Below are 22,033 nucleotides of genomic sequence, written 5' to 3' on the forward strand. Positions count from 1 at the left end.
GGATTGTAGATGGCGGAAGTGTCGGAGGGTGATGAGTTGTATCCAGAGGTTGGTCGGGTGGTATGTGAGGACGAGAGGAATTCTCTTAGGGCGGTTATGGCGGGGGCGGGGTGTCAGGGATGTGTTGCGGGAAATGCGAGAGACACGGTCAAGGGTGTTCTCGACCACTGCAGGGGGGAGGTTGTGGTCCTTGAAGAACGCGGTCATTTGGGATGTGCAGGAGTGGAATGCCTTATCCTGGGAGCAGATGCGGCGGAGACGAGGGAATTGGGAATAGGGGATGGAATTTTTGCAGGGGGCTGAGGGGGAGGAGGTGTATTCTAGGTAGCTGTGGGAGTCGGTGGGCTTGAAGTGGACATCAGATTCTGGCTGGTTGCCTGATGTCCACTTCAAGCCCACTGACTCCCACAGCTACCTAGAATACACCTCCTCCCACCCACCCCCCTGCTAAAATTCCATCCCCTATTCCCAATTCCTTCGCCTCCACCGCATCTGCTCCCAGGATGAGGCATTCCACTCCCGCACATCCCAGATGGCCGCGTTCTTCAAGGACCACAACCTCCCCCCTGCAGGGGTCGAGAACACCCTTGACCATGTCTCCCACATTTCCCGCAACACATCCTTCATGCCCCGCACCCACCATAACCGTCCTAAGAGAATCCCCCTCGTCCTCACATACCACCCGACTAACCTCTAGATACAACTCATCATACTCTGACACATCCGCCATCTACAATCCGAACCCACCACCCAAGACATTTTTCCATCTCCACCCTTGTCTGCCTTCCAGAGAGACCACTCTCTCCGTGACTCCCTTGTCCGCTCCACACTCCCCTCCAACCCCACCACACCTGGCACCTTCCCCTGCAAATGCAGGAATTGCTACACTTGCCCAGACACCTCCTCCCTCACCCCCATCCCAGGCCCCAAGATGACTTTCCACATTAAGCAGATATTCACCTGCACATCTGCCAATGTGGTATACTGTATCCACTGTACCCGGTGTGGCTTCCTCTACATTGGGGAAACCAAGCGGAGGCTTGGGGGCCGCTTTGCAGAACACCTCCGCTCGGTTCACAATAAACAACTGCACCTCCCAGTCGCAAACCATTTCCACTCCCCCTCCCATTCTTTAGACGACATGTCCATCATGGGCGTCCTGCAGTGCCATAATGATGCCACCCGAAGGTTGCAGGAACAGCAACTCATATTCTGCTTGGGAACCCTGCAGCCCAATGGTATCAATGTGGACTTCACAAGCTTCAAAATCTCCCTCTCCCCTACTGCACCCCAAAACCAGCCCAGCTCGTCCCCTCCCCCCACTGCAACACAAAACCAGCCCAGACCATCCCTGCCTCCCTAACCTGTTCTTCCTCTCACCTATCCCCTCCTCCCACCTCAAGCCGCACCTCCATTCCCCACTTACTAATCTCATCCCACCTCCTTGCCCTGTCTGTCTTCCCTGGACTGACCTATCCCCTCCCTCTCTCCCCACCTATACTCTCCTCTCCAACTATCTTCTCCTCTATCCATCTTCGGTCCGCCTCCCCCTCTCTCCCTATTTATTCCAGAACCCTCACCCCATCCCCCTCTCTGATGAAGGGTATAGGCCCGAAACGTTAGCTTTTGTGCTCCTGAGATGCTGCTTCGCCCACTGTGTTCACCCAGCGCCACACTTTGTCATTCTGTTTAACTCATGTCCCTTAGACTCACAGTAATATGGTAGACCCTTAACATTTAGGGACAGACAATAAATGCTGGCTCAGCCAGGAACACACATCCCAGGGTTAAAAAAGAAGTACTTTGTGGGTCTGTTTTCATTGGAATTATCAGTGTTTTCCTTCTTCTCACTGCCAGATTAACAGCTAGATTATCAGGAACATTGAGGGTAATATTACTAATGAATATCATTTGAAGTCAGTCCACATTTGCATCAAAAGACACACAATCACAGTCTCCTGATAATAACTAAAGTTGCAGTCTTCTTCGGTTGTTAATCCATTCAGTAGTTCAAATGGCCTTTAGCTCAAGATCTGATTTTGCTAAATGTAAAATTTTTGTAAGAAAAACGATGTAAGATTCAACACCAAATCCAAAACATTTTTTTCTCGCACACACATTTATACCAATTGCCACAAGGGTGTGCTATTACAAGATGGCATTGACCAGCACCCCATCATCAGGAGTGTTCACTGGGTCCACTGGAAGATGGGACTCAAGCTGACAAACTGTGCAGTAATTGAATAAGTTCTCCAACCTGATGGAAAATTAGCTCAGTCAATCTGGGCATGTTGAGCAATGGAGCAAAAAAAGAGTGTGTAGGGTTAACTGATTTCATGACAGTATGCTGACCATTTTGTAGGGATCTCTTTCGAGGATTGATTTTAAAACTATTTCAACAGAGGCAATGTTGATATAAATAGTGATTTCTAGGAGCACATCTACTACCTAAAATGGGATATTTTTCCTACATTATGTTTGAGGCCTTAAGGATGAAAATTTTTTTAAAAACTAAGAATATTCTTACTGCATTGCAATTATAATAACCTGCCTTGTTTTCACGAAACTAGTGTTGGCTGCCACATTGACTACTCTCATATGAATTGAATGATTTGAGGAGTTAAAGTCAATAGATAGGAGACATGGAGAGCAAAATGGGAAATGTTGGACTAATGTTCGACAAGCCCTATTCCAAGTGTATTGTCAACAAAGCTGCTGGGAACGGGAAAGAGACATTTAATTAATTTTATACATGATAAATATCCTCTAGAACACTTTTGGAGCTGGTATAGGTCAACTGGAGTGATTGGCAATAAAATATAGTTTTGTGATCTCTCTCATCATCGATGCTGAAAAGAGCATGTGGATTTTGGGCATGCATAATATTGTACCTTTCAGGGTCAAATTACTTATGAAGAATAACCACTAGGCTGGCATACCAGAGGGCTGTTTTTTTCTTAGGAATGTACACTTCAATATGCTGAATCTTCAGAAGAGAAAGGAGGAGAAGAAATGGAATGGATAAAATGAACGGGAGGAAAAAGAGCCAAAAAAATTATGTTCAAATACAGTATAAAATGGCCAGGAAAGCAGTCAGCTTTTGTTTTATTATGATAATTGGATTTGAGTATAAATCAAATACTGACTGCCAAAACTTCAGAGTTTATTTGCCCAGACCACTGCTATTTCATATGGATATCATCCAAAATTTAATTTTTCAGTCAGTGAGTCAAAAAAATAGCCAGTTCAATTTCAATTTATTCTCGTGAACTGGAAAGAGTTCAAATAGTTTGATCTCAACTGTATTGCTTTATTTACCCACTTTAAGGGAATTAGACTTTTGAATCCTGAGGGTAGATAAAGCTATCGACTGAGTCAAGCTATTACATTCAGGCCAATTCACTCATCATCAGGAAAGACAACAGAGTTGTCTTGAATGAGCAGTCGAGCTTCATGAGCCTCAAATTTTCGTTCTGTGGCACTTCTATTTCCTGACATGGAGTTCACATAAAAGCAATGAAACTCAAATTAATTTAGCAAAATCGACTGAATGAGTAAAAATACAATTGCTAACTGAACAACAATTGAAACTCCCTGCTGCAGGCTTAAAGCTCAAACTTTTCTGTCAAATGTTTTTCTTTTGCTTTAGAGTAACTTTCAAATACCCAAAAGAGCAACACCTATAAAGATGCAATCATACAAAAGTGACCACGTTTTCACAAACATCACAACAATTAGACTGAGCAAATCACTTTGATGGGTTTATGACAAACGTACTGGCCCATGTGATACTGAGCGTCTCAGGTATGATTGCTGATTTGGGCGGACTGAATTGATCAATATACACAGCTGGAAAGGGGAACAAAAATCAGTTCAAGTTCTGGCTGGGAGTTGCAAATATGATTGCTGATGAAGGGCAAGATCAGACTCGGCTTTCTTGCTCTTGATGATGAATATGACACTGTCTGCCGAGGCTCACATGGGAAGAATGGCAGCTTGGACTTGACACCAGGGAATTAGAGACACACATATAACGTTGCCAATGCATCAATCAGCACACTAGGCAGAGGAGGGCAGCAAATAAAAATAAAGGAAATTCAGCAAGGAGAACAAAAAATGAATTCAATAGGGCTGTTGATAAAATTTAGCGAACATTGAATATTTTTGCTAGAGTGAATTTGATTCTTAAAACTTCGAGCCGATTATAAAGCGTTTCCTTACAAGCCATTTTTAATGTGTTTTACATTTTACATGTTTAACAACTTACGTGTCTGTTTCATCCCATGCAATGCATGACTGGTTCGTGGTGCCCTGTTAAATAAAACGAAACCTATTAAAATTGGTTTGAGTCTACCCAAGAAAATACACTTAAATGTAAACAATAAACTTTGCACAGCCGAAATCCCTGCCAATTCTTCGTCAATTACTAATCCATTGTTTTGTCAATTCAGATTATATGCATCATGAGACAAAAGTTTTCAAAGATCCACTCTTGATGAAAATGTCTTGCTCCACAGGAAGGAAAATCAAAGAAGAAGAGTCAATATGAGCAGCTACCCAGACTAGTACCTAAAAAGAACTGCACTATCAGAAGCATTGAGTTTAGCACCCCTACATCGCTCTGGGTGGATTCCCTGCCAGCGAAGATATTCCCATAACTCAGACTGTTCCGAAAAACCTAGGAATTCAAATGTATGGTTCCCGAGAATTGTGACTGCTGTTAGACAAAGTCATGGGACTGAATTTCACAAAGGAAGATGGATCTGTGCCCCGCAGCATAATAGTTGGAGGTGAGTCCTTGGTGAACCCATTTAATGGCCATTAGTTCTCTATTTGAAATGGAACTTGAGGATGTTCCAAGTTTTGTTTTGCTTGTCCCAGTTTGATTTTTATATTGCTCCTTTGAAAATCATTGAATCATACAGTGCGCAGAGGGACTTAGGCCTGTCAAATTTACACCACTGAAAATATACTGCTATTACACTAGTCCTACTTTCCAACAACAGGCCCATGGTTTTGAATGTTGTGACATTTCAAACATTTGTCCAAGTACTTTTTAAAGGCTGTGAGTTTACTTGCCACAACTACCCTCCCAGGCAGGAGTTCCAGATGCCCCCACGACTCTCTGGATGAGAAGATTTTTCCTTCAATCCCCTCTCAATCTCCTGCCTTTCATCTTAAGATTTAACTAGGTGAAAATCCTGAAGCTCACTTCCTAGCAGCATTGTGGTTATACCTTTATCACTTGGACTGCAGCAGTTCAAGAAAACAGCTTACCACCACCTTCTCCAAGGTAATTAAGAATAGGGAGCAAATGTTGGCCCAGACAGTGAAGACCACATCCCATGAATTAATTTTTACGTAATACTCCTGGGAATGGTGCAATATATCTAGTCTCAAAGGTGAAATGCTAATGCATCCAGGAATCAGTGTATTTTAAGGTTTGCTGGGGTTGGAAATAGAATAGAATAGAATAGCCTTTATTGTCACATGCTCTTGAACAAGCGCAGTGACAAGTTTGTAATGTTGCCTCTTTGGCACCATCTTAGGTACGGGGTGCCTAGATACTGAAGTATTTGTTACAGAATAGAAAGTGTTAAAAAAGTCTAGCATAGGAATACAAAGTTTTAAAAAGTATTCAACTTACACAAGTCCCTAATAAGAATAAAATGTATCTTTAAAAGTATGCAAAGTTCAGATGAGTTCAGGTTGGAGCTGGGACGGATTGGAGAGAAGGGGAACCTCGCGCAGGGTACAACTCTTGGGTTCCTCCAACATATATAGCCTGGTCACCAGGTCACAGCCTTTTACTGCACGTTACCTCCATAACTGGCAACAGCCTCTCTCACCATGGGTAAAATCCCAGTGGCTGTGAGTCCTTAGGGGATCGTTGCCATTTCATTTAATTATATGTATCCACCCCCTCAATGGAAGTCAGCACACCATGTATTTCCAGGTACAGCCAGTGGGCTATCTCACAGGGTGGTTAAGGGTCAATGACAGAGACCATGGATTCACATGTAAGCCCAGGTCAGGTAAGTATGGTTGACCTCCTTTCTCTAAGTAACACCAGAAAACCGACTGACTTAATCACTTTTAGTGATTTTTTTTGTTCTGGATTTATTTAGTTGTTTTATTGTGAACTGAACTACAATTTACTAATGTCAATGAGAAAATAGTAATAAGGTACTGAAAATATGGGAATTGAAGAAAAAAATACAAACAGTCGAAAAGCTTTTTGCTTTAACAGCTCCTTCATGGATTGATGTTATTCTTAATAGCCATTTCCGATAAGTGAGCAGAATCCGTAATGTGATCCCAGGCTAAACTAATGTAGGTATCATAATGGCTACATTTACAGGATGTAAAGTACATTTAATATCTAAATGAAATACTCAAAAAAATGGATGTGTAGTGGATTTCATTATGCTGTAATAATTGACAGTTTGGGGGGAGGGGTGGACCTAATTAATGAATCACTATTTGACATCCTGGTGTCACATGCATAGTCCACTTCTGTGAGGTGCAGAAATTTATGCAGTTGTTTCAATCTGCAGGAACACTGGACAGGAATAAATAAAGTACATTCAATGTTATTGCACTGAATATTGTTGTTTATTTGGCAAGACTGAAATAACTTGTAACCTTTTCCACATGGGACCCAAGGTAAATGTCTATTCCAGTTGCTTGTAATTAACCAAAGGCTGTTTCTTAAAAACTATTTTCTTTGTGAAATGTTATTTTTAAAGACTGCATTCATTTTCAATTATGAATAAAATTTGCGCTTGGGGACAATTCTAAATGAAGCTGATTCAAAGTGTTGCGGATAACAACATTTTGTCGCTGAGTGTGATTTGAATGCACAACTTACATTATATAAATGAGAAAATTCAATTTCCAAAGGGTTGGCCAAAGACTTTGGAGAAGGTTTCATAATGACAGACAGTATCTTGGAATTCAGCACTGTGGCATTCCTAAAATTGAAAGCAAAGATCAGCAAAGAGTTAGTGATTTCAAAGATGATGTAAAAGTTATTAAGTCAAAGCATAAAAGTAATTAGTTGCTACATTCCAGGACTATGGTACTGGCAACTTCCGCATCAGTTGCTGACATAAAATAGTCCTGTTAACATTTCTGTCTATCTCCCATAAACAGGGCAGAGAGTCTCATTGTGACTTTGACTGACTGAGTGCCCTAATACAGTTGTGTTTCTTTCCGAAGGAACAAGGGGTTGGAGTTAAGGAGTTTCTTGGGTGGTGACAGAGCTTTGCACGCAATATGACAACAAGGAGACAGCAATGAAAAAGCCCGGTAGGTGAGAGAGAAAGCACTGCCACCCTGCTGCTCTAATAAGAGTGAAGGGCAGCGGCTCTGCCACCTCAACAATACCCTCGTGAGAAGTGGCTGCTGCTGAGACAGCAAGGGAGTAATGAGGCTGTGGCCATTTTGAGATGACCTGGCAGAGATGGTTAAAAAAAAAGACTTTTTAATATGCCCGGGCAAGCAGGCGTCATTTTTTCATCCCAGCGCAAACAGAAAGGTCCTCTTTGACAGATTTTTAATCAGTCATGGTTTCAAACATTGCTGATGGCAGGCAAGAACATAGTCCTGAGGCCAAGATGCCCATCTTCCATGATCAAATTGATTGGTGCAGCAGGCTCAAGGGGATGATTTGCCTACTTCCGCTGTAAATTCTCATGTCATCAATTAGAGAGAACTCCCAGTTCCTACGGCAATGAGTCCTCTGACTCCAACTGATGTGATTTTGCCTCCAGTATGGTGTTTTTAGCTGCTGCTTATACTTTCCCATGTGACAGATGGATATCATGGTATTGAAGAATCTAACAAACCATTGATTACAATCAGCTGTTACTTACAACATCACATTCACAGAAACATCACTCTTTGGGTTAACGTTATGCTATTGGATTATAGCAAAGAGCAGCATTGAGCTGCACGTCCCCAGTAATGCAAGAATGCTTCCATCATGCTTGAAATGATCCTGTGGTAAGAGAAAGTATGAGGATTTTCTTCCCTGAGGTCGTATGCTATGATCAGTGATGATGCTAGGAGCAACTTTCTTAAAGATACGCTGACATGCTGACTGTGCGACATTACACAACAGCAACTTCATTGTCTCCCATCCTGGGAAGCTCAGAAGATGCCAGCAAGGGAATAATGTCTCTGAAATAGTAATCTAGAGAGCCAGGTTAATAATAAGGAGATATGGGCTAAAATCCCACCAAACAGCTGATGGAATTTAAAAATTCAACCAAATAAAGAAAAATATGGGATATAAAGCTAACCTCAGTTATTGTGACCATGACAAGTATGATCAATTGTTTTAAAACCTCAGGTAATAACCTTTAAGAATGGTTCCGGATGTGAGATTGCTCGCTGAGCTGGAAGGTGAGTTTTCTGACGTTTCGTCACCATTATAGGTAACATCATCAGTGAGCCTCCGACGAAGGCTTCGCCGAAGGCTCACTGATGATGTTACCTAGAATGGTGACGAAACGTCTGAAAACTAACCTTCCAGCTCAGCGAGCATTCTCACATCCAGAAACTCAACCTGAGCTACAAATCTTCTCAAAACTCGCTTTAAGAATGGTCGAAGGAAATTAGTCATTCTATCTGGTCTGGCCTACTGTGATACTTGATCTGTAGTGTGTTTGCCCTCTGAAATGACCTAGCAAACCACTAAGCTCTAGGACAATTTAGGGATGGGCAATGACCAATGAAGGAATAAAGAGAAAAGCTGCACGGTGTTGGTTCCTTTGTCATATGGCAGAGTGCAGTGCTGTTACCAGCAAAATGCTAACAGCCCAAAAAGTAACAGACTTAAATTGGCTGGCTGTGTACAATAAGTGGGCAGTCAAGTCGGTATGATCCCTGCCATTACGAAACTCAAATGGCATTTTAACCGCTCTTTGCATCTTAAAGTCTAGCAAAATCTAACCCATTCAGCTCAACCAAACAATAGAACAATTAGTTGACAGCTAGACTTACTAATCCAGAGTAGTATCCTACACCAGAGTACTTTCATTCCCAAAGTTCTGAGGAAGGGTCACTGGACCCGAAATGTTAACTCTGCTTTCACCTCCACAGATGCTGACAGACCTGCTGAGCCTTTCCAGCGACTTTGTTTTTGCTCCTGATTCACAGCATCCGCATTCTTTTGGTTTTTACTTTCATTCCCAACATGGCATTCCAAATTAGAAACATATGCTACACATATTTAATTGCATTGATTTTACTACAATTGTCTGAAATGAGACTGATCTCACTTTTACAAGTATATATCGGTGTTACCATTCTGTTTATTCGCTATTGATCCTATATTCCTTTGCCCTCTTTACCCTTCATCTGCTATCTAATTTAACCTTGATTCCACTTGAGTCACTAATCCCAGATCTGAAATTCACATAATTCTCAGCTGTTGCAAGGCATTTCCCCTGCCTCAGCTCTAAATCTCTTAAATTTAATCACATTCCTCCATCGTCCTTGCTCCTTTTTATTACTGGGAACAAACTGTTTCTTTCTAACTTGTCCTAACTTTTTATGATTATCAACATTGCTATTTCTTTAATGCTCAATCTGTGCTTTTCTGCTGAGAAGAATATACGTTATTAAGTCCTTCTTTGTATTTCATATTTCCTTGCAGCAGTTAGCATCTTCATGAACCTCCTTGTTCACTTTTCAATCTTCTTCTTGAGATAAATGTTGAGGTTAGCCAACCCACAAGCATCCAATCTGACGTGGGAGATGCCCAGAGAAGATTCCAAATTGCTCCTCACCATCCAAGTGAGAAGGGAGATAGTCAACACAGCCAAGGAATGCTGTCCAATGTGTGTCATTGCTAGTAGCACCACTCAAAGGTATTTCAAGATCTAAATTCAGACAGTTCCATTGTTCAGAGAGTAAATAGCTGGAGTCATTTGGCAAGATTTCCATTCCTGTGTTTTTCATGCCGTTGGGATGAAATGTGAGTTGGGAATCCATTACTGCTGACATTGGGAAGCAAGGCAAACATGCATTTTTACAGGAAGCATCTAGCCTGGGGAACCTGTTAAACAGAAGTTGGAAGATCAATACAAGGCTGTCTGTCTACCCATCATAGCCTCCAGAGATAGGCGTTGCTGTAGAATTGAGGAAAGCATGAAGTTATCTCCGTTCCCGGTTGCCAGCAATGAAAGGGAGATATATGAAGGGGCAAAACCAATAGGACCATTGGACATGCAGGGAAAAGTCTCATGACCAGACCTCCCTCCCATTCTTCTAAGCCATGACTTTAAAATAAAATCATCCATTTGATGTGGTCACCATTTATATCCCTTGTTGCCCTTCAACTTGAAAGGCTATTTCAGAGTTAAAAGTAACCCATATTGCTGTGAGCCTGAAGTCACATGTAGGCCTTACCATATCAAGGCAGCAGATTTTCTTCTCGTAAATGACATTAGTGAACCAGCTGGGTCTTTATGACAGTGGGTTCACGATCACCATTAGACGTTTAATTCCAGATTATCACTGAATTCAAATTCTATCATTTGCCATGGTGGGATTCAAACCCAGGTGCCCATAACATTACCTAGGTCTCTGCATTACAATCCCAGCTATCTGTCACTGGTAAACCAATATTGTTTCACAGGGTCTTGTGGATTGAGAGGTATCCCACATGCCCACTAAAAACCAACAGATTTCAGGGCAATGTCCTCAAGAAGCCTCAAGGACATTTTTTTTAAAAATTCTTTAATGGAATATTCATGGCCTGATAGAATCACCTCCTTACCCACACTATCCAACCATTTTTAGATCCCATGACCTCCAGACATGTCCTTGAAAAGTCTAAAATTTCAGCCAAATCGATGTGACAATGCAAAAACTAACTCTTTGATGCATTATGTCATAGCTGCTGATTTCTTCATGTGAAAATTAAGATCACATCCTCACATAGTGCCTTTCAATAATCTTCATGTTTATCACCCACAATCTTAAAATTTCCCTTCTTTTAAATGTTTCTTTAATTCCATTGCCCATCATTTACTCTGACCCACCTGCTCCACAGTGTGTAATAACATCACCAAGCAGTTCATGCAAAATTTCTAATGATTCTCTTTTTAAATAATTACTTCAACAACAAGATTAGGTATAGATTTGAACAACTGATTTCGTCTATTATGCTGCATCTTCTCTTACATTTCTTTTCCTTATAGTGTTAAAATTTTGCACCCACGTCATAGGAACAAGCCTGTCACCATGCCACACAATGCTATAGATGGCATTCAAAAGACTTCCATTGATTTATAATTAGCTTGCCCAATTACTATGGCAACCATCTAAATTTCACACCACCTGGTTCTGGGAGTTAACATTAAGTATTACAGCAATATCATAACACAGGTTTTTGTTTTTAACAGTCAAATCATTAGGAGTTTTAAACCAAATGATGAAAGGCAAAGGGAGTTGCCCCCATTATTATGAAGGCACATAAGTTAAAATTACTTCAGCTGAAAGGAAGGATGTGTTTTGAGAATTGTTTCTATAATCCACTGAAAATTGTATTCCATTTTTGTGCATGCTATGTAAAATAGAGATTTACAGTTTTGCATACATCATGCAATATTACATTGCTTCACGCATCCGTTTTTATTTTTGTGCCTTCTTATTACATTTCTACAACAGGTCTTAAGTACGTATGAGCCAAAATTAATGGTGGATCATTAGTTTTGGAAGTACATGCAGAGAAATTCATTATTCTTATTTTCATTCCTCCTATTCTGTTTTCTCTCTCCCCTAATCCACTGTGATATTGCATCTCCCCTAGTTGACATGCAGCGTCACATCACCATCATGTAGTGGATAAGGCATCATCAATCAAAAGCCCATCCACAGTTTGCAACCAAGGGCAACCTTTCCGTAAATCAGTGTTTCTGGAATTGAGTAAAGATGACTAACCGTAGCTGCTGCAGGGATTTATGGGAGGACTGCTTCTGGCCTTTCAACTGTTAACAGTTTGAGTTCTGACTAAAGTGGCTGTGTGTATCATTGTTCACTGTTACTGTTTTATTACTCTTTTGTTCATTACATACAACGGATGAAATGATTTAAGCCCAAAATCAATCTAAGGAAACTGGTTAACACGACAGATAATAAACATTAATCAGGGAATAGGGGAGAAATCAGATGGAATTTGTTTTTACTGGAAGAGTAATTGTGGATTTAACTACCAGTCAAGACAGTAGAAATAGTTCCTGTTGTATGAGCATCCGTAACCTCTGCTTATCATGTTGGATGAGCTCTTTGTGCTATTGCAAACGAGAATGTAGATTTGCTGCCACCATCCACATTGATGATACAGGACCTGTTTGGCGTAGTATGGTAGAGGGGAGACTATTTGACAGTATAACTAGAAGAGGCTTTTGACTTAAACAATATGTAGTTTATTGTGTGATAGAAACTATGTACCACTTACCACTTGATATGATAAACATTGTTATAGAGACTATGAAGAAGATCCGGAAAGGAGGTCTTCTCCTTTTAGGTACTGAACTGTTCACTGACCCAGCCCATATGACATTATTATTGTGAGTGGTGCTCAAGGTACTCACAGAAAAAAAAACCCTTTCATAACCTTGCAACCTTATACAATATCTCCCCACAATTTTCTTTGTCCTATTTTATGCTTGAATACACTCTGATAATGAAGGGTCACTGGGCCCAAAACTTTAACTGTGCTTTCTCTCCACAAATGCTGCCAGATTTGCTGAGTTATCCCGGAAATTTCTGCTTTTGTTTCTATTTCCAACATCCACAGCTGTTTAATCTTTTAAACTAGACGCTAAAAGGTTTGTTCAATAGAGTCCAGCTATATATTTTTCTAATTAGACCTTTATTTCAACTATCTTGATATTTTCCCCATTTCATAAAACTACAACCATATTGATTATCTGTTACTCGTATGTTCTCACCCAATTGCCCCAAGTAACGTATAGACATTACCTGCTCTTTTGGGCCTCAGATATCCCTGCTAGACCCGACAGGTATCTGCTGTATTAAGGTAATGGTTTTAAAAGAGTTAATATTCATGTTACATTGATTCCATCCGCTCTACTAATGTTATACATAGTTTGTGCGTGGAGTTGAGGAGCTCTACTCCATGTTTCAGAGGGAGCAGATGTATTTCTACCAGTTTGCTAAGCTCTAAATAGAGCTTAATATACTGTGAGCGTGCAATATACCTCCTTATTATTGAAGAAAAGCATACTTTCTGTAGATATGCTGCATTGGTGTATCTTCGGCCACTAATCATTAGTCATGCTCAAAACAAAACAAAGAGAATGGAAGATTGGTGACAACAATCTACGACCAGTAAACAGTCTACATATTGATCATGGTGGCACACAAAAAGGGAACCAGATGTAATTACATGAGAAAATACCACAGCAAAAGCATAGACTTAAAAACAATTTAAAACAGCAGATTTTGATGAGATGACAGAATTTGAATAGGAACATTTCAATACTTTTTCTTCTAAAAGGGCATTACAGCTACTACTGGCAGAAATAATGTTGAGTAAACAGCTATCTGTTCCAGTACCATGAATGAGGACATGAAATTGTTTAGTTCATCAGGAAGATGTAGACAGATGGTGAATAAAGATGGCCAACTGTGCAACAATTTGAACTAAAAACTGTGCATTCTTTCAATGCTGATGGAGCAGCATTTTGAAAGTGAAGATTTGCTTGAACAAAATGGAGACCCCACACATACAACTCCATGAAAGACAGGCCAAAATTGCTGAGTTAAAAAACAGTCAACTAGAAGAAATTTCCTTGTCTGAAATTTTTAGCACGTCACAAAGACCAAAGTATTTGTAACAACAGAGCAGCAGTCCCCCATGATAGGCATTGATAAGATTAATGATTGTCCAAATAATGTTGTGATGCAATTCCATGACCTACAAACTGAATGTTTCTCTGAAAAGGGAGTTCCAGAGATTCAGGTTCTTTCACATAAGGTACGGAACCAACTATTGGGTTTTGGAGGGACAATTCCATCTATGAAGGACATCTAAGGGATAAAAGATTGTCCTAAAGGTAAATGATTGATAATCAAAATCAAGTTCAACAAAGCCAAAGATCTGAAAGGGTAGTGTTTGAAACTACGTACCATTATACCCAATCTGATAATGTTATACATTGAGGTTGAGCACTTGATCTTAATGGGCTCAGAAAGGTCACCTCGGGCTTCTGATATATTTTGTTATTATGTCCTCATTAACTGATGTAACTTGCATGGATTGTGGTCATGCAATAAATACATTTTGAAGTGAAGATAAGTGCCTCTTATTCTTATGATGCATGGGTAGCTCATTCTTTATCAATATTAACCAAACAAGGAATTAGACTAAGTGTAGAAAGAAAGACTGGTGTAGGAAGAACAGGTTAGGGAGGCGGAGACAGGCTGGGCTGGTTTTGGGATGCAGTTGTTCTTCCTCTCACCCATCCCTTCCTCCCACCTCAAGCTGCACCTCCATTTCCTACCTACTAACCTCATCCCGCCTTCGTGACCTGTCCATCTTCCCTGGACTGACCTATCCCCTCCCTCTCTCCCCACCTATACTCTCCTCTCCACCTATCTTCTTTTCTGTCCATCTTCGGTCCGCCTCCCCCTCTCTCCCTATTTATTCCAGAACCCTCTCCCCATCCCCCTCTCTGATGAAGGGTCTAGGCCCGAAACGTCAGCTTTTGTGCTCCTGAGATGCTGCTTGGCCTGCTGTGTTCATCCAGCTTCACACTTTGTTATCTTGGATTCTCCAGCATCTGCAGTTCCCTTTATCACCAGGATGTTTGTTAGGATGCATCACTTCATCAATGAAGACAGGCTGAATAAGCTTGCATTGTTTCTCTCTAGAGCAGAGGACCTTTAAGGGGGAACCTGCTACAGGTACATAACGTTTTATGGGGCAGGAACAGAATGGATAGAAAGCAGCTGTCCCCTTTAGTTGAAGGATCAATAACAAGGGGGTGCATAATTATAAGGAAAAAGGCAAGAGTTTTAGTAGGATTGAGGAAAATCGTTTTCATTCCAAGAATGGCGGGAATCTGGAATGCATGACCTGGGAGAGTAGTTAAGGTGAGAAACCTCACAAACCCTAACCCTAACCCGAACTTGGATGAGCATCTGACGTGTCCTAACATTCAAGGCAATGGGCCTTAGTTGGAAAGTAGGACCTGCGTAGGTTTAGACAAGTTTTTGTTGATGCAGGCTCAATGGGCTAAATGGTCTCTTCTGTACTATATGATTCTATTATTTTTTGATTCACACAACAGGATGCAGCAATGATTCCAGAGTGGGTGCTTTACCAGCTGCAGCCAGTTCCCACTGTGACGCTATTGTTAAACAGAGCTTCTGACTTGATTGATGATCCTTGGAAATACCCACTTCTGTTCACTTACTGCACTTAATAAGCCAGACATTCCCGAAAAATGCCAACCAAGGCTCTGACTGTTTCTTCAGGCAGCAGATGAGATGCCTGGGGGATGTCTCAATTAAATACCACTCAATGTTTCAGTCTTGAGGCAAGCTCATCAAGCTGAATTGTACATTTGGTTTCTCTCAAGTCTTGCCAAGTGTTTCTGGTGATTCTTTTTCATTTCATGTTACCAGCAACTGCTTTTATATATTAGTTTTACAGCTTATACATTAAAATGTTACATTCATTACCATAAAGAGCCTTTCATCGATCTTCTGAACAGCTTACCCATGAGAATTATTCAGGCACATAAAGAGGCATTTGTGGCCTTACCTCAATGTCATCTCATGCAGTCAATAATGATGTACTCAACAGCCATGATGGCTGTAGTCAATGCAAGTGTGACAGTCTTTCTCTGAGATTTGATGATATCAGTATTCTTCAATTCTCCCTTTGTCCTTTCATGCGCTCCAGTCCAGTAACTCCCTATATATACTCTTCTAACATGCTATTTGATCAATAAATGAAGGCACAGACTCAAGCTGTGTTCACTCACCAACGATTTCACTGCACAAGATCAGCACTGAATACAAATGAATCAACAGAAATGATTAATGGAAACCCGAAAACTGGGTGACCTTATAGAATGGATAAAATCATGATCTGATACACAATAGACAAAGAAATCTCCTTTGGTAATGACTCAAGCTGAGCAGGTCGAATCATCTTTTTCCACTAATTGTCATTCGTTCATCATAAAATCCATTTCTTCTCAATTGTATTCCTTGGTGGAATACGGCAATAAGGCTGCTTCTCCATGATGACAGCTATGTAACAGATCAGATACAATGTTCATGCATCTCAGTTAAATAGCAGTAGTAATGACAGCCAGGCTTTCTGTGCCACTATAACTGCTTTGCTTGCTGAATATATGCACCACAGTAAGCATATAAGTGACAGCGTTTGAAACATTTAGGGAGTTCATTTCAGGAGTATTTACTTGGAAAAGGAACTTAACAGAACAAAGGGCAATTATTGTAAAATTTCTTCACACAATTTGTTCTTTTTGAAAGTAATTCTCCAATTGTTCAACAAAATATTGAACAAAATTGTGTGGCAATGACAGCAAAAGTCTCTGATCTAAAACCCAGTTTATATTTAGATGCCTGATTTCAGAAATGAGAGGTGAAAAGTCAGCTTGCCCACAATCACCAACTGGTGATCCCGATTAGAAAGTGCTCATATTCGAATGTCAGAAGAGGGAAGGATTGAGCAGACTAGGCTCCCTTATGAAGATTCCACACTGGCATGGAACTGGAGACTTGTCGATTGTTGTGGCTTTCTGTCTCAGTAAGCTTCAGTACCCTCAGCATGGACAGATATTTGTCTGACTGGCAGATAACAAAGAGTTTACTTAACTTGCATCTTTCTCAGATTGCCAGGATGTCGTGAGTGGCATCCATTATTGCTGGGACCTCAATGTTTTGAAACTTACATCAGTGACTTAGACGAGGGGAGTCAATGAAAGAGAGAGACTCCAGATAATCCCAAATTAGGCAAGGGAATATATTGTGCAGAGGGCATAATGACTTTGCAGACTGATATTGATAGGTTGAGTGAGTGGGCAGATGGTGTCTAATGTAGAAAGATGTGAAATAATTACAGATGAACATGTAAATTAGCAGCAGTATACAGATGTAGCCTGGGCAGTGCTCCATATTTTTGTATTCCATTCACCTTGCAATAAATCATAAAATTATTTTGGCTTTTCCAATTATTTGCTGTACTTGTGTGCTATTATTTATGATTCATGCACCTGGACACCCAGATCCCTCAGCATTTCTGAGTTCTGCAATCTCTCACCATATAGGTATATGTTTTTTTAAAGCAATTTCTGGCCAAAATGTACAACGCCATATTTTAACAAATTATAGTCCATTTGTTGGATCTTTTCCCAGTCACTTAAACTATTAATAGCTTTTTGTAGACTCTTCCGACCTATCTTTGTGCCATCAACATGTGTTACCTCTTCAAAGATCTACTATAGATTGGTTAAACAGGATTTCCCATTTGCAAAATCATGTGGCTCTGCCTAATTACCATGAACATATTCAAGTGTCATGTTACAATTTATTTAATAATGGCTTCCCACATTTTCCCTGAGATAGACATTAAACAAACTGGCCGGTAGTTTCCTACTTTTTGACCTAATGGGAACAGCCCTGAATGGAGGGTGTTTTGGAAAATGAAAGCCAATGATTCAACTATTACCCTAGCTGCTTCTTTTAAGACTCTAGGGCAAAGTTCATTAGGACCTGTACTGTGGTCAGGCTGCAGTGACAACAATTTGCTCAGTACAAATTCTCTGACTTTCCTGAGTTCCTTCCTCCCTTCCATTTCCTGAATTATTGCTGCTTCTGCAATATTACATGTATTCTTTATAGTGAAGGTTGATGTGAAATACCTGCTCAGTCACTTCCCATTTCCTGCTATTCTGTTATTAACTTTTCAGTCTCAATTTCTGTAGAGTCTATGCTCACTTCGTTAACACTGGTCCTGCTTAAAATATTTAAAACAACTCTCATTATTCATTGTTTTTACTAATCCACCCAGGCAAGCTTTGAGAAATAAAACGAAAACGTCATTGCTGGAAAAGCTCAGAACGTTCTGAGGAAGTTTCATTCAACCCAAAACATTAACTCTGATTTCTCTTCAATAATGCGGCCGAATCTGCTGAGCTTTTCCAGCAATTTCTGTTTTTATTTCTGATTTGTAGCATCCACAATTCTTTCATTTTTTTTTAAATATCCAACCTTTGATTTTATTTTAACAATCTCTGCCTTTAAAATACTCAATGTTTCAACCTCTACTAACTTTTGAGGTAGGGAGTTCACAATTTGTATGAGCATCTGGCTAGTAAAATAACAATGAAAAGCAGAGGACTACTTAATTTGAGAATGACAATTCACCAAATGTTTATATGCAGGGACAGCAAGTGATAAAAAATGCTGTTATCCTTTATGATGAGAGAAATTGAGCGTAGAGTTTGGGATGTTATCCTTCAATGAAATAGGTCAGTGATGAGACCAAGTTTTGAATACTGTGTGCAAATTTGGTTTCATTAGAGGAAGAATGTAAATGTGTTGGAGGTTATTCAGAGGAGGTTTACAAAACTGATTCTTGAAATTAGTGGGTTGTCTTTTGAGACTAGGTTGAGTGGATTTGTGTTCACGACAGTTTAGAACTGTAATTTGTTTGAAGTGTCTAGGATCCTGAATGGTCTTGACAAGGTGGATATGGAGAGGATGATGCTTCTTGTGGGGAAGTCCAGAACAAGGGATGTTATTTTAAATTAGCGACTGCATATGATAGATTTATTTTTTTCTTTTTGAGGGTATATAACTTCAGAACTCCCTGCTTCAGAAGATAGTGGAAGTAGGTTCATTAGGCATTTTAAAGGTTGTGGTAGATAGATCCTTATTAAGGCAGGGCATCAAATGTTGTTGGGGTGAAATGGAATTGTGGAAATCAAAATGCTAACATATCAGCTGTGGTCATAATAATTGGGAAGCAGTGTCAAGGGGCCAAATTACCTAATTTGTATGTTGATATATTCAGGAAAACAGATGAATAAAGGAGTGGAGGATGTACATTCGAAAATATTCCTTTTCCTTAGAAGTTGCCACAGTGCCCACTAATGGGATACCATGGGGACATATACTTCAAAATGTTAGTGGTTATGGATTGACAGGATAAGCCACTCAATTTATTTTATTTTCTAGCCTTCGGACCATAGACCTGCTGGTTACAGCGCACGAGATGCACATCCAGATACTTTTTAAATGATTTCCATCTCTATTACCCTTTCAGTTGCAGCCTGTGTTCAGAATTTTCCTAGCCACCGAACAATGTTAGAAATTCATGGCATGTTCATGAGAGTTGGGTGAGATCAGAAGTAGAGATTACTGATGTTGCGTGTTGTTGTGTCATTTCCAACTTGGTTTTGAATGGTGAGACTAGATTCTCACTAGTGAGTCCATTGAATCCATTAAAATCCTTATTGTTACATCAACTCACCTCATTGATATATAGATTTCCATTCCCACTCCCACCAGACAGAAAATAAATGGCGATAGTTCCCAACAGAGCAGTTGACTTCTGACAGAGAAGTCAGAGCAGTTATTTGGAGACTCCAGCTCATCACTTGGACTTCTAGGCTTTCAACTCGGACAGCAGGCAAAAACATATCAGGTCACATTCCATGGGTAACAAACATTGCACTTCACTGTCTAGCAGGACATCCCGATCCTACCAACTGACAGCTGCAAACACTTTATCAGGAGCATGGCTGGACTTCGATATAGTGCTGGTGTCAGGGAAGTCTCAAGGATAGGCAGTGCTTTTGTGTGTGGCTGATAGAAAAATTCAACAAAGCATGGTCCCATACGGGCGAGGCATATATGAAGTGAGTTCAGGAAGATAGCATGAGACAACATGCTAGAGCTCACAGAGAGAAAACCACGATTAAACTCCCAAAGCTGGCACAGCTGATTTCTGGTAAAATGTAGCCCCATGACCCCTGTAGTAACCCTGATAACTATGTGCAAATCTGGATTTGTATCAAAGTTACAGTGATTGATCAGGAGAACTTTTGAGGAAATTCCCAGCATTTGTCGACCTTCATCATTCTATTCAGGTAGGCATTTCTACAAGTTGAAAACAGTGCTGCTATCATAATATTTACACACAAAATTATGTAATGTTTTTATTGTACCCCTATTAAATCTCTGTTTCAACTGCACTTGTTTTCAACAGAAATAGCCATAATAAAGTTTTTAAAAATCTGAGATGCTCCTAGTAGGAAATATTAATAATCCAAAGAGAAGGCACATTAATTAATAAAAATCAACATTTGCAGTTGGGAAATTTTCCCTTTGAGTGATTGTCATCCAGCTAGACACATTATGAACAAATGATAGAATTCCACTGAAGTCTTTCATTATTTGTTATAATTTCAGGAAAATATATCGGCGAGTAAAGGCCAAAAATTTAACAACCATTTAGCACAGTGTCATATCTTGCTGTGTATGAAGTAACGTAGAATGTGTTACCTCATAAACACAAGTTACTGGTTTTTAACCTACAAGTTTTCATCTCCTACATTTGAACTCATTTACTCCTTTGATCATTGCTATAGGGTCTGTTTGTTTTATCCATTTAAAATAAGCCCAGTGAATAAGCTAAAACAGATTTACCTTTGAAGATCCAGAAATGCCCCCAGGTTTCTATAGAGAACAGTTCCTATCACATAAACTGAAGAATCATCCGGCTCTGCAACATAAATACAGTTTTATCACTTATTTATCAACAATTGTTGGAAAGCAGAGACAAGTTGTTAAAAACAAGCTTAAACACAATTTCAAAGTGGTTAAAAACATCCCTCAAAAAAGAAGTGAAGGCTGCTTACGATCATAGAAGAATATATTCTAAGGATAAATTGTAAAAAAAAACGAGGAAATGTCATTAAGCAGCTCTCTTTCATCTCTGACCTTCAATAATCATTGTCAGGACTCGTTAAATCACATTGTCCACTTTCACAAATTTCGATTTTAGTCATGTCCTTTAACTGTGATCTTGGAAAGCTGAATGAAGCTTGAAGACGGCTCATTATATCTACACTTCTCCTCTCTTCACCTATGGCAACAACACCACCATATTTTCTAATATCGTCAATTTGTCCACTGATGGAGCAGGTCTAAGCAAAGTTTCTTAATGATTGTGGAGTACTGAACTGGAATTACATACTTGGAAGATATGGAACTACCTATGCTTCTTCTACAATTCGTTCGCACCATTGTCCATAGCATATGATGCCAAATTTATTTGCATCTGTTACCATCAAAAACATAAAAGCCTTCTTTTAGACAACAGTAAAATGAACAATACCAATTAACTTTTAAAATTAAATTAACTTAAATTTCAAAACTGCAACAGATGGTTAAATGAAAGGATGCAAGTTCAATAGAATGCTTGCCACTGAACACATTTGTAGATTGATATCTCAATATAATATTGAGTGCTGCACTGTCAGAGGTACTGTACTTACAACCAGATATAAAAACAAGACCTTCTCTGCATGTAAGAGATTTTGGGGTGACATGATTCCATGATCAGGTGAGTTCTCTTAGCCTCCTAGTTAATATTCACAACAGGTTATATAACTCATTTTCAACAGATTAGGACACAGAATTGAACATTCAACCCTTTTAAGTGTCTCAAATTGTACTCCAACTGGTATCTGACCACAATATTGCACAATGTGTTTGTGCAAATGCCTACGTATGATTTAAAGTAAGATTTAAATTCGATTGTCTTTTGATTTCTGCTGAGCATCTTTATTGTCAGCAACTTAAAACATTTTGGACAAGGGAAATCAGTATACCCACTCCGACTTATATCTAATCAAAGCCCAACCTGAAAATAAATTAACGTAGAAAGGCGAAAATTTTAATGCAATGAAAACTCTTCATTCACTTGTAGGGGTAAATAGGCAGACTA

The 22,033-nt window shown here is 39.8% G+C and overlaps 1 protein-coding gene across 14 annotated transcripts in view; it reads right to left on the reverse strand.

Annotated features, from left to right (window-relative positions):
* The window catches only part of adgrb1a (adhesion G protein-coupled receptor B1a), a 572,033-nt gene that overhangs the window by 248,553 nt on the left and 301,447 nt on the right, over positions 1-22,033 (reverse strand). For all 14 annotated transcript variants that reach the window (XM_048528814.2, XM_059646190.1, XM_059646188.1 and 11 more), the window contains 3 exons: positions 20,731-20,806; positions 6,872-6,974; positions 4,268-4,311 (listed from right to left, as the gene is read on the reverse strand). In XM_048528814.2, coding sequence (XP_048384771.1) covers positions 4,268-4,311; positions 6,872-6,974; positions 20,731-20,806 — 223 coding nt within the window. The remainder of the gene's footprint in view (positions 1-4,267; positions 4,312-6,871; positions 6,975-20,730; positions 20,807-22,033) is intronic.

This window comes from Stegostoma tigrinum, chromosome 5 (assembly GCF_030684315.1).
Source record: "Stegostoma tigrinum isolate sSteTig4 chromosome 5, sSteTig4.hap1, whole genome shotgun sequence".
In the NCBI taxonomy this organism is placed as follows: domain Eukaryota; kingdom Metazoa; phylum Chordata; class Chondrichthyes; order Orectolobiformes; family Stegostomatidae; genus Stegostoma; species Stegostoma tigrinum.